The sequence below is a fragment of the Parasteatoda tepidariorum genome, chromosome 3 (genome assembly GCF_043381705.1).
Source record: "Parasteatoda tepidariorum isolate YZ-2023 chromosome 3, CAS_Ptep_4.0, whole genome shotgun sequence".
Classification (NCBI taxonomy): Eukaryota; Metazoa; Arthropoda; class Arachnida; order Araneae; family Theridiidae; genus Parasteatoda; species Parasteatoda tepidariorum.
In genome coordinates, this window is record NC_092206.1 from 69,992,051 (window position 1) to 70,012,785 (window position 20,735).

General features: G+C 27.9%; 1 protein-coding gene across 3 annotated transcripts in view; it reads right to left on the reverse strand.

Moving 5' to 3' along the window:
• Positions 1–417: 417 nt before the first annotated feature.
• LOC107444050 (putative sodium-dependent multivitamin transporter) overlaps positions 418–20,735 on the reverse strand; it is a 49,329-nt gene continuing 29,011 nt past the window's right edge. For all 3 annotated transcript variants that reach the window (XM_016058099.3, XM_016058100.3, XM_016058101.3), the window contains exons 2-13: positions 19,897–20,303; positions 17,657–17,722; positions 17,463–17,582; positions 16,177–16,328; positions 13,220–13,360; positions 12,128–12,263; positions 11,185–11,392; positions 10,020–10,174; positions 8,379–8,614; positions 6,106–6,215; positions 4,712–4,812; positions 418–698 (exon numbers count right to left, since the gene is read on the reverse strand). In XM_016058099.3, coding sequence (XP_015913585.1) covers positions 603–698; positions 4,712–4,812; positions 6,106–6,215; positions 8,379–8,614; positions 10,020–10,174; positions 11,185–11,392; positions 12,128–12,263; positions 13,220–13,360; positions 16,177–16,328; positions 17,463–17,582; positions 17,657–17,722; positions 19,897–20,241 — 1,866 coding nt within the window. In that variant the 5' untranslated portion in view covers positions 20,242–20,303 and the 3' untranslated portion in view covers positions 418–602. The remainder of the gene's footprint in view (positions 699–4,711; positions 4,813–6,105; positions 6,216–8,378; positions 8,615–10,019; positions 10,175–11,184; positions 11,393–12,127; positions 12,264–13,219; positions 13,361–16,176; positions 16,329–17,462; positions 17,583–17,656; positions 17,723–19,896; positions 20,304–20,735) is intronic.

Below are 20,735 nucleotides of genomic sequence, written 5' to 3' on the forward strand. Positions count from 1 at the left end.
CTAAAAAAAACTATCAAATTCTTATTTTTAATCAATATATATGAAATGTTCCTTCACTGGGTAGTGTTCCTTCACTATTTGGTTTATCCTGTATTCTGCTTTAAGTTTTCTATTAGAATCAATACAATATAAGATGAACTAAAAAATTATGTGTTACCCTATATCTTAATTGTTTTACTCTAGATTTTTTTACTACACATTTCCTTGTCGCGTTTGCATAATTACTATTTGTAGCAGTTTTGGAGGGGGTCGTGTTGAGGACATGTTCAGAGGGGATCATGGTGATGTATGTGGTAAATCTTCAATATTAAAATTGTTAGTTAATGTAAATGATGGTTAGAAAATAATTTTTACTTACACAAAAACTATTTGTAAAAGTATCATATTGAAAATCTTCTAATACTTATAAGCATAATATACAAATCAAAAAATTTCAATTTTATTAAAAATGTACAAAGTGTATGTATATGCTAATGAATACAAAAATAATTTCACATCGTTTTGATTCATGACAATGTAATTGTTTAAAATAGATTCGAACATGTTTTCCAAGATGAATAAATGTATAATGTAAAATAATGTGTCAATATTTTTATTAATTTCTAAAATTTATAGCTTTCCGATGAACTTTCTTTGGCTTTTTTCATCGCTTCATTATCTTTAGTTTTTCTGTAAACTGCTTGAAGTTCAACTTTTACCTAAAAGATAAAAAGTAGTTTTTAATTTACAATATTTAACGCTCCATTTTCTTTATTTAATAATAATAAAACTGGGAAATGAAACATACTTTGTATTTTGAGTTTTAATAATATATTTTCGTTCATAACCGCCGTTGAACAGCCGATCCAATTTTTGGTTTACCACTACTAATATTTAAATCCGTATCTTTGTAAGTTTCAACCCAATTAAGAGCACAGGAGAACTTTTGGATCAAGTATTGGGAGACATTTGTCTTTGTGGAGAACTTTTTGATGGAATAAACCGACATTTGCGCTTCATAGAGAGGAAAAACACGAAAATCTCCCACTGTTTGGCTGATGACAAGAGAATTTTAACCCTCGCTGTGACTTGAACCCGGTGCATCTCATTGGAAGGCGAATTCTCTGTCCCTTAAACCACCACGGCTCATTTTGGTTTTATCAAAAAGAATTATAGTTTATTTTTTATTTTTCCGGAAATGTAATTTCCATACAATACAGTAATTTTAAAAGATTTACTCTAACGTAAGATCCGTCTACCACTGAGGATAATTTACATCAGAGCCCTGGTTGGTGAGAGCCGGGTTCGAATTCGTATCGGTGGCATTATCGACTAGGCATCGCCGAGTCAGCTCTCCTCATTGGAAGGATAATTCCTTATCTCCTGAGCCAGAGTGCTCAATATTATGTTTCGTACTATTTAGTTTGGGATTTAGTTTGGGATTTGGTTTAAATCGCTTTGCTTGGTTTTATTAAACTTTCAATATAAGAGTATTTTCTAAGATCTCAGCCGCCAAGAAAATAAAGAAAATAAATAACCAAACTTAATTTGTATTTTAAGATTTTTATTTTAAATCTGTATATTCTATCTTTCTATCTGAAAAATTTAATGAAAAAAATGATAAATATTTTAAGCATTTAATTCCTTGCATTATGATGCTCTTCTGTTCAGATTTGACTTTAAAATTTTTGTATATCAATGTTTAGTAACTATAGTATTTTATACATAGTAATATATACAAGGTCCGGCTATTAATTTCCAGGACTGAGGTAACTGTAGGAGAAAGAAAAGCCGGAATATGGCGCTAATGATTGCATATTGAAGAGTGTTTTCTTGCGCATGTGCAGTGCAATCGGCGCCATTCTGAAGTGAGTGGTTCTCGTGGAAAGGCGCATTAAAACGGAGCTCTTAAATTCCTGTTGTCGAAGTGAAATGGAGCAAAGAATTAACATTAAATTTTGCTTCAAATTGGGCAAGACAGCTGCAGAAACCTACGAATTGTTAAAACAAGTTTATGGCAAGGAAGCATTATCTCGCTCAAGAACTTTTGAATGGTTTAAACGCTTTTGAGCGCGAAAGCGTGGAAGATGATCCGCACACAGTTCGGCCGCAGTTCGCACGCAAGCCGGAAGCAATTGAAAAAGTTCGCGTACACACATTACGTTTGACTGTGAGGCGATTCTTAGCTCAGTATGGTGTCGTTGAGTCGCAGTATCCACCATACTCGCCAGACCTAGCACACACTTTTTCCTGTTTCTTAAGCAGAAAAATTCACTGAAGGAAACAAGATTTCATGATGTCGAAGCCTTCACGAAAACTGTAACGTCACTAATAAAGAGCATTCCAAAAGTGGACTTTAAAACTTCTTTCCGAAATTTGTACAGCCGAGCACAGACGTGTATTACGGCTGATGGGGATTACTTCGAATAATATTAAATGTGTTTAACTTTTTTTTCTTCTGAGTTATTCCATGAGTCCTGGAAATTAATAGCCAGACCTTGTATTATGTTGCATTATGAAACAAAAAGTGCATGTAGTCACATTTTGTACTGATTTTTTCATTGTTATAGTTTTATTTATTTATTTATTTATGCATTTTTTCTCACTTTGTTTACTGATTATAATATTTTCATGAGCAATAAAATAAATTTATGGTTCTATTGCGAAATCATTTTGCTTAAAAAACAAGCACATTTTTAGTAATAAATGTTTCAAGCAATTGTTTCGTCAATTTTATGAAATTTTTTACGCTATAACTACAGTTCTATACTCTTAAGAATGTACTTCGTTTACCTCAACACCAAAGATGGTGGCAACTACGCACAAACACATTTTACTGAGTAATAATAAGGTTCAAAAACTTACAAAATTTTAGCGATCCTTAAAGTTAAATTTGAAAGAAAAATTTATTTTCTTATGTTAAACAATTTAAGAAAATCTTTGGAATATATAAAATAATCAGGAAACGGTTTACTAAGCGACTTTCTCAACTGTAAATTTTAATAATTAGGATATACAGTGTATGCAGTGTGGATGTAATTACTTTTATTTTGTTGCGACTAATATAGTGACTGCTCTGGATGAATATAGAGATGAAACTTAATAGAACAAAATACCGAGTAAGAAAAGTTTTATCGCAAATTATCTTTTCTCTTTATTACTAATTTAAATTTTCAAGCGTAGAAAAAGTAATCGAGACAAACCTAGAGTAAGCCATGAAGTTTCAAATACTGAAAAAAAAAATTTAAATACATGAATGAACATTAATTACGAGATAATTACTTAGGATAACGCAACTTAGTTATTTTCTAATAATTTGTTTGCGTTTATATATTTTGAAGTACTTTTTTCAGCAAATCGAAATTTCATGACTTACTTAAGGATTGCGAGAAGTTACTTTTTCTTTCTTTTAAATTTTAAATTAGTAATTAAGGAAAAAGAGAATTTGCGACGAAAATTTCCTTCCGCGATATGGCGTCCTCTTAATGTATGCGTTATAACGAAAGAGAAATTTACAATAAAATTAGTTCATTTATTATCCGATAGATGTCACTTTTCTTAATCTTCCAAGTCTGAAGAAGAAAAAAAGGAATTGAAGATAAGGTACTCAAACTGAACAATTCGAGCATTGAAACAGCTTTCAAATTAAACTTAATTGGAAGTAAGCATATTACGTCACATCGATGGAATATTTCGAGATACCCTTTATGATGTGATTGTACTCTCTGTTTCTCGTTATGAACATGTACGTCCTAAGCGACCAAGTCAAATTTATTTTGCATATTTTTCCAATTTCAAATACTTTAAATAACTTCATTTTATGAAAAATTCATTTTGTAATAAATCTAGAAGATATCTTTGATTTTTTAAATCACCTTGTACTTTTTAATTGTTTTGTATTGCCCAAGAGAAATGTCCGGTCTGTTGAGATTAGATGTTTGTTATCAAAGGCAATCATTTTAAATATTACTCAGTAGATGGCACTACCAGATTTTTAATGTTGTTTTATCTTGGCTATCAAGGATAACAAGGAATCTTTGTTTTCTAAGGGTTTTATAATTCAGTATCTTGGAAAAATCATATTAAAAAACTATCTTGAGATGAAAGATTACTCATGAAGTTCTTATGATTTTCAAAAGATCTTTTCTTTCATGTTGTCCGATTTGTTAAATACTATTTTAGTCTGTAAAACATAGTTGAACTATGTTGTAACGTAAAATTGCACCGTTCGAGACCTGTTATTGTATTTATTTATTTTTTATTAATTATTTCATTTATTTATTTTGTTTAATAATGACTTATAAGATCCTCACTAGTCTGAACTTCAATTTCTATGCTATAACTATAATAATTGATGAGAAACGCATCTGCAGGAATCAAACAATGAGCAATTTTAGTTTTAAAATGATTTCAATTTTAAAAATGCCTGAAATTTGCTAGTCACCCTTTTCTAAAATCCAATGAACGTAGAAAATGTGTTATGTTTGAATAAAATTTTGCGTCTACAGTTACTTTATGATTCTTAATGCTTGCAATTTTGTGATCAAAATTTAAAATGATTTTCTAACTATTATTACAGATTTACTAAGCAGAGTAAAAGTAATTATAATCAATCAGTATTCTCTATGTATCCTGTTTTTAAATCAGAATATTTGAGTATCTTCAAAATTGGCATAACATGTTTATCTATTAATAACAAAATGAATATGAAGAAATAACTAACAAGACATACCGGAAATTTTACTTCTTTTTTCTCTAAAACATCTGGGGATTTGTGAATGAACCACTTTACTGCAGGACTGAGCAAATCAGGTGATACATATTTTGTTTTACCTAAACAGGAAAAAATCTTATTAAGCTTTTAAAATTAAAATTTAGTCAAATATACTGTTAAAAATAATGCTTGTTTTGTAATACCATTTAAATTTCACGCAATGTCAATATGGTGGTGGTGCTAAGTTGGACCATATTATACTTCTTAAACTTAAATACTCGATACAAAAGTCAAATTAAATGGAAATGTGGTACAATTTAACACCTTACTAACTTTGCTGCAAATATTTATTTTATAATTTAATTAAGTGCCGATATTATGGCTCAACGTAAAACCAATTGAATTTATATTTATTACAACCACTGCCCACCAAAAAACTTTCCATGATATCATTTCTAAATGGCCTTTTTTAAAACTGTATTGAGAGAAATATATGAGATCAAAAAGTTTATTTCGCCTTATTAAAAGAGATATAAAAAGAAGAAAGAAAAGATTAAAAAAGAGAGAGAAGTTAAAAATATAGAGAAAACAAAGAAAAAGATAAAAAGATTTTTAAAGGAAAAAAAATATTCAAATTTCTTAAAATTGTTCAATAAAAAATAAATTGGAAAGTAAAATAAATCAAGGAAATGATATAATCTCGTCATTAGCTCACACGAAATAGTATGAGAAGCACCAAAAAGTTTAAAAGAACATAAAATTTATTAAGATAAAAAAGTAGAATATAGATTGCAAAATGAAACAATCAAGCAAAAATAGAAGATAAAAATTCAAGAAAATACTGAATGAAACTCAAAATGTAATATTCAAAACAAGTAGTGAATTCAAGCGCTTTGGCTGCATTAATACAATATAAGAAAGCACTATTTTTTTTTAAAATAATCGTGAGAGCTGATGATGAGATTATATCTTATCCTTATTTTATTTTTCAACTTTTTTGTAAATTTAATACTTTTGAAATTTGAGAATATTTTTAAATTCTTTTTTTAATAATTTTTTCTACTTATTTAAAAATCTTTATATTTTACTTGTTATCTCTTAATTGTTTACTCATTTTATGAGTTCTGTGTACTTGCAGCTTATGTGCTGTAAATAAAACTTATTATTGTTAATAAAGTTATTATTCATTTTTTTAGGTTATCTTAAGTAATAATTTTTTAAAAAAAAACTTAAATTAGATCACTTACTTAAAAAAGACCAGTTTTGGAATTATTTTTAATGTTATAACTAATCCAGCATTTCATTTTGTGATTTTTTTTAAATCACCCATACTGTCGTTTCTTATACAAAAATAAAAATTACAAACTGAACAATTTATTCGTCATATTATTTAAAAACTAATATATTATTACCTGTTTTCATGTTTATAAGAATGCTTGTGACGTATCCAATGACAAATGAAAAGATGAAACCAATGGGAGCGAACCACATATAGGAAATTCTATACAATGGGAATATATCTCTAAAAGCAGAAAAAACATAAATAAACAATTCATTTCCTTTTAATAGCCGTGTAAGTTAGATTTAAGGAAAAAGTAGTCCATAAAAACAAATATACTTTACATTTACGTATTTATACTTATTTACACCCGTATGTCGTGTTGTGAGATACATTATATACCTGAGTTTAACAGGTGATTTGAAAAATCAATCAAATAGAAAGAGATCAAGATGTACGGTTTGATGTATTTTGCTTAGTAAGAAATGTTAATATTCCCATAAAATTTTAAAGAAGAAAACAATGAAAATAATGAAAAATATAATTAAAACCAATCAAATATTAAAAATGAAAATAATGAAAAATTTTGAAAAATATAATGAAAAAAATACTAAGAATTTCTGATTTTCTAAGCAAAATATGGCATTCCTACCTTTCTATTTCATTCGGTTTTTTATTCGATAATTTTTAAAATCGGCGGTAATTTTTGGAACACTTGGTATAAACATTTTTAATTGTTGTATTGTTCAAAGCTTGGTTCAATTATCATAACAAACAATATTAAATTTAAAAAGTTCGACTAATTTATACAATGAATATTTAAAACAATAAAAATGGAATATTATGAAATAACAACTCTTATTTTTTGAAAAGTGTGCGAAAAGATCCGTCGTTTTAGTACTTTGCAAGAGCGATACTACTGTAAGAGGTTAAAGAATGTTCGTAACCTCTTAAAGTTTCCATGTAACCTCTTAAAGTCAACAATGTAATGTTTGTAACCTCTTAAAGTCAATGATTAGGCAATGCGCAACTATACCATATAACACCATAATGGCTCCAAACCATAAAATAAAGTTTGTTCTAAACAATAAAAAGGTAGTTATATACAAGATAAATGACAGAGGTCAGAGACACCTTTCAAAAGCAAAAGATAAAACTCCTTTTTTTTNTTTTTTTTTTTTTTTTTTTTTTTTTTTTTTTTTTTTTTTTTTTTTTTTTTTTTGATGAGTGTTAGGAAGGTGAGCTCCTTTCCAACCTCTTTACTTTCTTCCGGTACATAATTATTTTCTTTCCCTTAAACTTCAATATTTTCAACAAAAACACCTAACATATTGTTTTCCAACTATGCGATTATTGGAGTTGCAGGTAAGAAAATTGTATTAGTATGTTAATCGTAACGAATGAGAAATAATCTTACTCTACAAATAATTAGTTTCAAAATTATTTTTTAAATAATAACATCTTTATATGAATAAAAATTTAACCTAAGAATTTCAAATTGTGAGACTAAATTAGAAGAGATAAATTAAAAGTAATTTCAATGTTGAAGAGACTTACAACCATTTAAATTTGAAGCGTTTTTTTTATCGCTATTTTATTATGTTTTTATATTATGTTTTCATTTTATGTTTTTATTTTATGTTTTTATTTTATTTATTTATTGCTACTTTTGTTTATCATATAGTTTAGCGCAAAATTATAAAATAAAGAAATAAAGATATCGTGAAAAATAATTTTTTCTTAACAATGGATAAATCATCAATATGTAAAGCAAAAATCTTAAAAAAATCGTGATAAAACACTTAAATTTTTCATTAAATTTAAAACAGTAATTTTGATACAAAATTCACAAAAAACGGATCTTTCAGCCGGTGAAATTTAAGTTCCGTATTAACATTTCAGCAGAATACAGATCAACCGAACAGAGGTCAAATTTAAGTTCCTTATTTGTATTTCAGAGGGATACAGATCAACCAAACAAAGTATTTTTCCTCTTGTACATTTTTCTATATACCTTCGCAGTCTTAAGTTTCTAAGTATTTTAGATTTTGAGTTGCAAAGTAAAATATAACACGAAACAAAACAAGAAAAGTGAGAAAAAATTCCGACAAAATAACGCTTATAATTGTAATAACTGACGAGCAACAATATTGAAAATAAAAATAAACTTTGTGTTAAGTCCATTAACAAATATGACACTTTCAACTTACTAAATTTCTACAATGTAGTTGCAGTTGGGCGTTCTATAAAGCGGTCTGAATAGTAATCTTTTTCTTACTAGTTTAATAGTTAATAAATCTCGAATTTTCAAGAATTATTTAATATCGAGGGAAGTAATTGGGTTAGCATTCTCGCATATCACTAAAGACAGTTATGAATAAGGTAAAATGGAATAAAAATGCTTACTCATCTGAAGACTGTACAAGTTTCGGTTCAACCGGGATCTCGTACTTGTCAATGTCTTTTGCACTAGACAGAACTGTATCATTCAACAGGAAAAGTTGATCAGCAATCGATATGTTAAGAACAGGACATTTAGCCACAGAAACCGGAAGAATTTTTGGCTGAGGCCCATGGTAAGATGTGCTGAAGCTAATCCAAGAAGCCACTGCAATTGAAACTAAAAGTCCCACTACAGCACCCTATATTGTTATAAAAGAATATTTATGAAAATAAAGTTACATTTTGTGTCGTAAAATTTTATGATTAATTTAATATACTATAACATAATGTAGTGAGGTGATTTTTTCTATGTTTTAAAATAATTAACGCTGGAAACAAAAATGTTTCATTCAAATTCATGTTTTACGGTATATGCTTTAACATTATCTTTGTAAGTTTAATGTTTGATTCAGCACAATATATCAAAAACATTTAATGTAATTTTTTTTTTTTAAAAAAAAGCAGTGGTTAATTTAATTCAAATCATATCACTGGTTCAAAATTAAAACGACACTTCGGAGCTCACTTCTCATTCAAATAACATGAGAAGTGAGTGCAGAAGTGTCGTTTTAGTTTTGAACCAGCAATATAATAGCTTCTATTAGGGACAGTCAGATAACGTATACAGCAAGTACAAGTCTCAACAAACAATAAAATCTTAGCCAATATTACTATAAATTTCTCTACTACACTCGATTACTTTATATAAACTTCCCACATTATACAAAACGTGGAAAATTCGATGAAAAATGTAGATGATCTCTTAAAATAAATTTTTTAATATGACATTTTTATTACATTTTTGTTGTTTAAAGGTATTCCTTTTTTTTGTTTGGGACCTCTATCTTTAATATAAAAAGCTATGACAGCCCCTAGAACTTTGACGCTTATATATATATANTGAAAACCATATATATATAATTAGCATTTTGATATTTTTCCCTTTGCTAACTCGTGAGAAAGCTGAATTTCCCTAGCCCTATTTTACGGATTTACTTTGCAAGATTTTCCCTACTTTTACTGAGGAGTACAACGATTTTGTGTCACTTGGATAATTGACCTCTCTCAAATAATTATTAAGTAAATATTGTGCCCTCTCTCCCAGCCTAAGACATGTTTTCATCCTTCCTTTCGGCAACGACTTTATATGCATATACTATATACATATGAAATTTAGAAAGAATCACAATATATATAAGCTAAACTAAACTCAGTGGCGCAACAGCCCATAGAGGGCCAAGGCTTGCTGTGCAAGTTTTCATAATTAAACATGTGAACTATACAAATACAGGTTTATTCAAAAAGATGGCTATGATTTAATTAATTCTAAATAAAATATAAATTAAAATATAAAAGGAATATAAACGGTCTATATAACGGTAAGTTTTATTTAAAACCCCTTGTGTTAGGATAGTTGTATGAAGGGTGTCTGGGGTAGTAGTTGTGTAAGTGTTGTAGTTGTTTTGTATGTGAAGCAATCAGGGCTAACCACTTAGTTGAAAAACGTGGAAACTTTTGCTCCTTCATTTTTATGAGATTGTTAATGTTCAATTTTTAACTCATAAAATGCGGTTTTGGATACCCCTGTATAATGTTCCTGCTTACCTTTTCATTAGCTCTTGTCGTCAGCATTCCGAGCAAAAATGTTCCTAAGACTGGACCACCAAGTATTGCAAAAACAATGAATGAAGCTTGAATAATGCTGCCAAATGTAGCTACTAAAAATGTTAAGGCAATACAAAGGACACCAAAGAACATAGCTGTAAATAATAATTTGTTCTAAACTTGATACTAACGTAAATGAAACATAAATTAATAAGTGTAATTGTCAGGAATAATGACTTCAATTTAATCCCTAGACGTAAAATTTTTATTAACATATTCTTCATACTTTTTTCATTATTTTGTATTAAATTAGGTTAAAATAAATGAAAAATATTGTATGTAATAATAAAACAATAATTATATTTAATAATTTATGTTTTTGGTATACGGCATGAAACACCGGTGTCTTTTAAACCACTCACTTTCAAGCAATATTTTCTTTTAAATTTCCACTTATTTGCGGTTGTCTAGATCTATCAGAAACGGTTATTCAATACAGAAATTTCCTTATTTACAAAATAAATTATAAATAAATTCTTCAATATGAATGGAAAAAAAATATCAGAATACATTTTTTGGATTTTATATTTTAGTATAAATATAATTACGATAATCTAGCAGATTTTTTTAGTAACTATTTAACTCAATTACATATAAAAATACCAAAACATATTTTCGCGTGCAATTAGAGCGCCAGAAAAATATTTATGAAGGGACACTGGCGTCCCATCTGCAAAGGGTCAAGCATGAAAAAAATATATTATTTGTTCCATTATTCAAAAATGGTTAAATCTGAAAACAAAGTAAATATATTTTCCAATTGTCTATTCTTAAATTTTGTTCTCGTTTTTCAAGAATACTAACATAAAATGTTTATAAAATAATACTTCAGTTCGAAAGCAATTCAGAAAATAGTTTATGTTTCGAGATAAATAAAAAATTTTGCTTAAAAAATCTTATCCCTGCTCAAAACATTCAAAGGATATTTTCCAGTATGACTTAGCACCACCATTTTACGATGGAAGTAACGTTCTGAATTAAACCAGTATTATATTTTATTTTAAATGGAACATGATGAAAATAAAACATTTTAATTTTTTTCACTTTCTTATAATTCTATTTTTAACTGAAGAATTTGTTTAGCACAAAAAAATTTTTCACCAACTTATCACTTGTGCAGCAAAAGACAATTTGTCCTGTGAAAATCCTTTTGCTTCAAGAAAAGGTCGTACTAAATCTTGCATTGTCACTGCAGTCAAAGAATTCACTGCAGAGGAAACAGTGCTGAGAGAAGCACTGAAAATTCCACAGATGCAAATACCTGGCAACCCAGGAAAATGTCCTAAGCTCTTTATCATGAAATATGGCAGCAACTAGAGAGAAAAACATTCCAAAATAAATACATGATTTTTTTTTATTTTAATTATAATATTTAAAAATATTTTACATCTAGTACTCTGAACGCATAGCACGTTCAGCAATAATCCTCCATAAAATATGTTTTTATGGCTTAAAAATTTTATCATGATACCTTAGAGCATGGCATGAAAACCATTTATTCGCTTAAATTTACATTTCAGTTCTGTATATTTTATTAAATGTGAGGTAATAAGAATTATGATTTTGAAAATAAGAATTTCTGATAAACCGTTGTCATATGAATGAAAACAACTACCAAATTATTAGTTTTTCTTTACCAGAATAATGTTTTTTTAACCATAAATGCTATTACCATACTGTACGGTAATTTTACCAGAATTTTTTTTCCTTGTAAGACATAAAGAATTTTGTCAATAATAACTGCTGCTCTATGATATCAACTTGGCAGTTTAGATCATGTACAGAAACAAAGGTAGGTAGAATTGATTTATTTAGAGTATGGTTACCAATTATTCGAGAAAAATGTTTATTTAACCACTCGATTTAAATATAAAAACTTATGTTACTCAATATTCATTAGTGGTTGTATCTTCATTTGAATTTGCACGTGCGAAATTAAAATAATGTACTAAAATCAAACTGACAAATCTTACTTATGCGAATTATAGTATTATAAATTTTATACTTTAATTTAACATAAAGTCTTAAAATTCTTGAAAAATTCTTACTTGATCGCCTTTGTGTATAGGGTTGTTTGGCGGGGTTAAAGGATCACATTCTGCAAAATATGAATAGACAATGACGCCAGACAAACAAGCCAGTAAATGAAATGAGCAACCCAGTGGAATACTGTACCACAATGCCCTGTGGAAGAAATATTCTCAATTTAATAGAACTTACGATAATTTGAGATTCACGAATAAGATTCATTACTCCTGAAATTTACTTTTATTCTTTAAAAATGCTTCGAATTCAATTCATTACTTTTTCTGAAACCACTTATTTCAAAAATTTGGTAGCAACTATAAGCAAGTTTTGAATACTGATATAAATCTTTAGTTCATATAGGAAATTTTATTTTTAACCCTAGCGAATTGAAATCTTAAATGCTTATAAATTTATGTCTTAAGATATGTATATAGTATTTAGGTATAATTTAGGTATGATTCATTAAGGTAAAGTAAGGTATCATTTATTAAGTTATGTCATTACTATATCAAACTTCATTCACTTAAAAAAAATACTAATCGGAAACAACAGTCAACATGTTTCAAGCTCTCAAAAACAGGATCCCGTTTTCACGGCCATACTTAAAAGAAATGATGACTCATTCAGCCGGGCCAGTCTTATAAATTGGCACCTGTTTTAAAGTACTAGAAATAAGTCGACTGTTAATTCCAATTTGTATATTTTTGACGCGAATGAAGTATTTAATCAAGTAATACGTTTACTATTTATCTATTTTTATTCTATCTAAATGATAATTTATTTCTTCGCAATATATCTATAAGATACACCTAAAATTCTTAACTTATTCCAAATGCTTGATTTCTTTTTTGACCTATAAGGCAAACCATTTTCAAAACAATTTCACATTAATACTTCTTAGATGGTGCGAAATACATAACTTATAAATTGTTGCAAAAAAATTAAGCTTTTTGGTCTTAAAATATCTTCTTTCATGTTAAAAATAAAAATCGATCTTTTAGCTAGTATGCTTTATATATCCTTTGTATATTTTCACCACACATTTAAAAATATTATTTTTCAGGGAAATGTGATAAATTATTTTTCTAAATATATAGAAAAGAGAAACTTACTTCCGAGATATGTCAATGTTTTTGACAGTAAGCAATCTTTGGATTTGTACTTGATTTGCACTGAAGGCTGTCATAGACAATATTATTCCCTGAATCAACATATTCCAAACGGTATAGCGAGTGTAGAAACTTGCTTCAAACCTATATGAAATCAGATTTTATTTAAATCAAGATTAAATATTTATATTTAAAACATATTAAAAGTTCACTGAGAAGAAAAATATGGTCAGTAACTGTTAAAGTATTGCAAATTTTGACGTGTTTTTGCCTTTAAAAACACCAAAAATCTCGGTAGTTTTTATCAATGTCCTTTGGTAATGATTTTGGTAAAAATTATCAATAAAATAAGATTTTATAATCTGTGATAAAATTGGGAAATTGTATTATAATTTGATAATTTTATCACGACACCTTACATAAAGGCATAAAAACCATTTATTCGTTTAAATTTAGTTTTCAGTTTCGTATTTTTTACTAAATGTGTGATATTATAAACTTTAATTTTGAAAACCAGAATTTTTGGTAAACCGTTACTGTTCAAACGAAAAAATTACCAAATGATTGTTTTAAATACTGTATATTTTGTTTTTATTAACCCTTATTATGTTTTTTTTTTAAAATAAATGTTGTTACTATACAGTACCATGGATTTACCTGAATTTTTTCTTTCGTGATCTATTAAAAAGTAATAATGAAAATATCATTATGATTTTATTGCAATTCGCCGAAAGCTGCCAAGTTCAGAAGATGAAATAACCTTCCACAAAATTTTTAAATTTCTACAAAAATTATTATAATATGTCAGATTGCTTAAAACGAAGCTATAGGAAAAAACATAATTTGGCTTCAAAATTGCAAAATGTAGTGCTATGTATGTCATTTTAAATAGAAGTATTTCAAGGCATTCAACAGATTCTCAGAATACTGCGCATAATCAATGCTCATGAAAGTGGTCGCAAATCATTATGTAAATACAACAATAATAAACATTGCATCAATTCATTGTCATTTGAATCTGGAATTGATTTCATATGAAGTCCGAGAGAAATAACATTAATTTTTATCCTTCGCATCTTTGTAGCATTTTTTAATAAAATGTGGTAAATAAATAGATTAAAATTGTTAATAAGCATACATATCAATCTCCTATACTTCTAGTAGGAAGTTCTTTTGCATTAATCACTTTTACTATATATGTTTAGAGTCATTGTCAAAGTTTAGTTAAAAAAAATTAGATTAGGGAATATAATATACACTTAAGCATAAAAAGATAAAAAATAAAAAATGCTATCGAAATCTAATGTATTTCTTAAAAGGGAGCCAGTACAGATCAATAAAACTTGTTTGATTGCTGTGAAAAGCAGAGAGGAGTCAAAAGGTTATTATTAAAAATACATTCATTCCGGCAATGAAACTGATTTTTATATTTCCAGTTCCTCCTTTCTCACCAATAATTCTTTAAATTTTGATAGTCTATTTCTTCCTAGTTGAATTATTAATTTTTGACCTCTAATATACATAAACCAGTCAATTAAGTGTTTCTAATTTACCAAAATAAGTTTTTCAGCAAATTCTTCAAAATCTTTTGACCGGTTAAATTTAGTGATAAAATTATTCTATTAATGGAAAGAACAAATTTCACCATAATAGAAGATGAAATGAAATAAAAAAAGAAGTTAATGGACAGACCTTGTATTAAAGTACCAAGAGAGAAATTGACTTACATTTCGCTTTCCCAGTCTCCTGATGGCAAGAAAAAGAGAGGAAGAACAAATTGACTAAGCAAGGATAAATGCAAAGAGGAGAGGGTTTTGGGATATGATTTAACGAAAAAGCCCTCAAAATTGTTGGTATTGACCCGAAGTGTCAATATAGCATAATTAGGTGTCGATTTGATAAATCTCTATTCGAAAGAGAGTCAATTAGATATTGATGAAAGAATACAAATAAGTTTTATCTCAAATTATCTCTAAAAATTAAGGGATAATTTTAAATTACGCTTCGAAGATATTGAAAATATGGTTATCCCACTTTCCACTCAAGTTGAAAATGTCATCTGCCATTTTCAAAATGAAGTCATTAAAATATTAATAAAGCAAAGATGGATTTTAATATTTTAACTGTAAGTAAATTTTGAACTAATATAAATAGTACACAAAATTATCCAGAAAAATGGAATGCGGCACTTCGCATTTTAAGAGCATTCCCAAGTTCAGATATGGTTGAATCTTGCTAATTCTATTTTAACAAAGCAAAGAAATAATTTGAACGTGGAGCTCCATGGTGATTTAAGTTTAATACTAACAAATTTCGAATCAAACATTGCTCATCTAGCCTTATCGTTATCAAACACATCCTTTTCATTGATTCATGCAGAAATTTGTTCTTGTCAAAACAAAAAAAAGTCATTTAAAAAACTAAGTATTTTTTTTCTTTTATAAAATATTTTTTAATAAAAAGGGTTGATAAGAAAATTACAAAGTCTCTTAGGGGGAGGGTAGGTGATGATCATGAAATTTGGCAGCCTTCCATTTAACGGATAAAAGGAATCTAAATCCTTTGTCAGAGATTGGAGAACATGTAGTTCTAGGCTGGATACCTTATGGGTCGAACCACTCGAAATAAGCAAATTAGCATAACGAAATTCACTTTATGCTACCTCTTTTTTATATAAGGGATTCAAAAAGTACATACCAATGGGGGCCATTATGGGACACGCTTATATCCACTCTTAGATTTAACAATTCAGTGATCACTTACAATTATTTTGGTCTTCATATGTTCCTTTTAGATAAGGATTATGAACCGATATCTAAAAAGAAGTGCTTTGAAAACTGAAAAACAGCTTTAAATAATAAATAAAGTAAGTACTACGCTAATATAATAAGATAAGATGAAGTTTTAATAAATATTTCTATAATTAAGTTTGTGTGAAACTGTCATCATTAATTACTTGCCCAGGAATTAAAATTCTTCCGCCTTCATTCGCGATCTTGAATACATCATAAAAGCCAACATCTAAAAACCCTTTTGTTATAACAGCAGAAATTCCGAGAAACATGAGCAATGATTGAAATACGTCCGTCCATAGGACAGCTTTCATTCCTCCCTATAATATATAAAACCCTTATTATTATAATGAATCATGTCACAAGGTATCTTACAGTATAATTGTAATATATATATATATATAATCTATCTTCAAATATCTAGCCTTTAAAGGCTAGATATTTGAAGAGAATTAGGCGAATACAATTAAAAAGGCATTTTATTACTTATATGGAGTATGGAAAACAGTGTTCATGGAATCTTTACAATTATGGTTTCCCCGTTTCAGGGATTGTTTGGAATTGGCCTAGATTTCTCTAGCCATGGAAAATATGGAAAAGACACGCATTTTTGCCTCTCCCGAGCTTTTAAAGAGAGGTCCTGTAAAGGGGAGGGCGTTGCAAGCATCTTCTTATTCAATGAAACGTCATTCAATTGATAAACTTTAGAGATTTTGATTCGTTAAAAGGATATCGCCACTCTGACGGTGGGAAGTTTTTGGGGTATTTTAATGTCTACTTCATTTACGAATTATTAGACCATTAGCTTCAGAAAATAATCTTTTATCCGGCCGTATCTGGTTCATCTTGACTTTTTATGGCTCTTTGTGAGAGACCGGCTTCCATATCTTAACTNATGTCTGTAATTTTCCTTAGTTTTATCTTCATTTTGAACTTCATTTGATGTATATATATATATATATATATATATGTAGTATGTATGTAACATAAAAAGCTTAAATTAATCTTTTTATGTTATTCCCTCTCTGTGAATATATATGTATATGTATATATACATATATATATAAGTGAATACAGAATCCAAAATATTTATGATATAATAAATTTAAATATTTGCACTGCCAATGACATTAATTATGTGTTTAAAATTGAATTTGCTACTTTTCTCCTCAAGAATATGTAAGGCGATTTCATAACTATTAGTAGATAGAAAAATATATAATGCAGCCAAAAATTTGACACAAATCCTACTTATATTAGTCCAATACATATTAAATCCATCCCAAAATTAAATCTGGCACAATCACAAAAATATGATGTGTTCATTTTTTTTTAAATATTTTACACCTCAAACTCTATTACCCCTTTTTTCTGTTTGTATTATCATCAAAGAATTGAGTATCAAAAAATGAAATATTAAAGAAAAATATTTTTAAATCTAAATAACTACTTACAATGGTGCAGTAAAATGTGCATACCACTCCAACTGAAACTATAGCAACCCATGTTGACAAATTGGTTACAGCGCTCAATGCTAAAGCGGGAGCATACAAAACAACTGACATATAAAGTATCTAAAAAAGAAGAGTTGAATAGAAAAACTTATAGATTCTTTAGCCTAATATACTTGCTGTAATTTTATGCTTACCATTTGTAAAACAAAAGCTAACGAGGCGATTGTCCTGGCAGTTTGTCCGAACCTTCTTTCAAGATACTAAAAAAACATCCATGTTTTATTATAATTATGTGCATCATGATATTGCAATTCATACTGTACAAACCTCTTTTAAAGATACAAAAAACATCTTTGAATTATTATATTATATGAATTACGATATTCATATTGTCCGAACATCTTTCCAAAATACTGAAAAAAATCTATGTATTATTATAATTATATGAATTATGATATCATAGTTTCACTCATTAAATGTGATAGACGATTTGGATCACGTTAGGCATAATTTTATAAAGTCTTTAAATAATTTAAAAATTAAAAATTAGTTATTCAAGTATAAAAAACTGTCATTTTTAAATCACATATTTTAAACGACTTAACTGTGTTTTGAAGTGGAATATTGGTACAAAAGGTTATAAAATTAAGAATTGTTTAACACATCTTAAATATTAAGTTATTAAATCGGCCACAATTCATTAAATTATTTTTTAATTTTATTGCTTTATTTCACTGACAATTTAAAATTGATCTTTATATTTTATGAAAATATCATAAAACGCAAAAATAAGTAAATAAGCAAGTCAACGACATAAGCATTTTCTATTTTTATATTACGTTCAAAAATATGCCTTATTTTCATAACAAGTTTATGAAAATCAAATAAATACAATTCTTTTTAACACGATACAAAATAGTACAAAATTACAAAAATAATATAATTTTAAAAGATAAAATTAGGGAAATAAAATAAACAACACAGAGAAAAATTTATTTACTCGAATTTTGTCAATTTTTTTTTGCATATATATATACAATTTTAATATTATTTTTTTTAAAGAAAAGAATTCTTAAAAACTTATATTTATCTATTTTGATACTCATCCATTTTGTATTAAGCGCCTTAAAAGTAAGCACGTGATGAATATTATGACTTCAGAATTAAAAAAATTCAACATCGGTGGAATTAAGTAAGAAAGAAACAATACTTTGCTGTTATAAAAACTGCAAGATACACGAAATTTTTTTCACAAACGAATCAGGCATGTTTATGTTGGTTGATGACTACCTACGCTCTAAAATTATGTGTTTTATGCAGAAGAACACTCTGCAAAGTACCTTTCACAATCATCAAAGGTTCTTAAAATTCAACACAAACGTAGAAATTTTAATGACACAAAGACCTTTTCTTTTCGTAAGTTACCATATTGTGCGAATGAACTATTGCTTTAGCGAGCAGTAATAATTGATTCGTCTAATAACAGCTAAAATTATGATTAGCAAATAACTTAGTCGGATCTTCACACCTACGTTCTGTCGTGGTTTCGGTTTTGGTAAATATATTGCTGGTGTTCTTAATGCATTTTCCTTAAATTCAATATGGTCTTTATATTGCTTTCTTTCACCTTTAGTAATAATTTAATGAAATTAATCAACAAAAATAATAATTCAAAAGATGAGTGGATGAATTTTCTAAATTGGACTTGGAGGTACAGTTCAGTAATTATCAGAGCATTGCTGAGCATTCTTAATAACAAAAAGTGATATTATCTGGAATTTTAAGTGCTACGACAAGTGAAAGTCATTCAGCATAATAATTTAAAATGATTTTATAAACGTTTACAATAACGCATTTATTTTAATAAACTCATTCATTTTTATAATAAAATTTATAATAGCATTTGTCATAACAGTTTAATTTTTTTCACTCAAAACTATTGAAGCTTTTAAGCATGACTAGGGAAAAAATTATACGCTTACTTAATTACTTAAAATTAATTATTATTAGCTTAGTTATGTTAAATTTATTCTTATTTAGGTAATTTTAAGTAATTAAATTCAATAATATTTTGGTTTTGCTGAATATAATCAATTATTTTCTTTCTTTTCCCATTTCGGTGCCGCGTGTTCTGTTGCTATGAGGATATGATGAAACAACTTGTATAAATGAAAGTGTTATTCATTTTAAAAAATTGAGTGTATTCATTTTATAAATTGTTCATTTATAAAATGGAGTGTACTCATTTTATAAAATGGAGTCAGAATTTTTCTCTAAAACACGTAAGGCAGGGCATGGGAAAATATTGAACTTTCAGATAGAGTTCTGCAACATTTGTAGTGAATGAGGACGTAATATTAAGAAGAGTTTCAAATTTTTTATGAAATATTGAATAAATGGATTCGACTTTTAACTGTAAGTATAAAAGTTTTACCTCATACGCTGTTGAAGCTTGCATTTCAAAAAACACTGGCAAAGTAAGATAAGCAGATATCACTATGCCAATGACATATGATATGTTTAGGTAAGCCATGTGAATTCCAAAATAGTACATTTCAGCTGGTGTTCCAACAATAGTTATGGCAGAGAGAAATGTTGCCATGATTGAAAACGATACTGGCAAGATTGGCATGTCTTTTCCAGCTAAGAGGAACTCTTCTGTAGTTTTCTGTTTACCACCACTGAACCGGAAATAGACGCCAATTCCTGCTGATATCAGAAGCATTATAGAAAACATCAGGTAATCCCATCCTCCGAGTATAGCCTTTTCTGCTTCCATCTTTTCTTTAAAAAATGTATCGCGATAAAAGACAGCAGAGCAGTGTTTATGGTTCTTTAGTCCTGAAAATATATTTACGTAATTAAGTTTATTAGGTATAAAATACTATTAATCAGAATTAGTTTAACAAGACAAATATAGGAAAACTGATTATATTGGCAAAAAGTGAGTGATTATTGCATTTAATACTTATATTAATGGTCGTATTAGATTATAAATAGTTTTCATACTGGTCGGGATTCATGTTCGCTGACCGAAAATAAAATGCTGGATGTTAAAGTAAAAAAAGGAAAAATAATTCTTTTTTATATTTTTATTTTTATTTTTAATTTAAATTTTCTTTTCAAACGAAGAAAGCACTATTACACTGAACATAATTTGCAAAATACTATTTTGAATTTATACCGAAAGTATATTGACTTAGAAAGTGAACAGTATTAACTATTATATTATAATATATATATATATATATATATATGTATATATATATATAT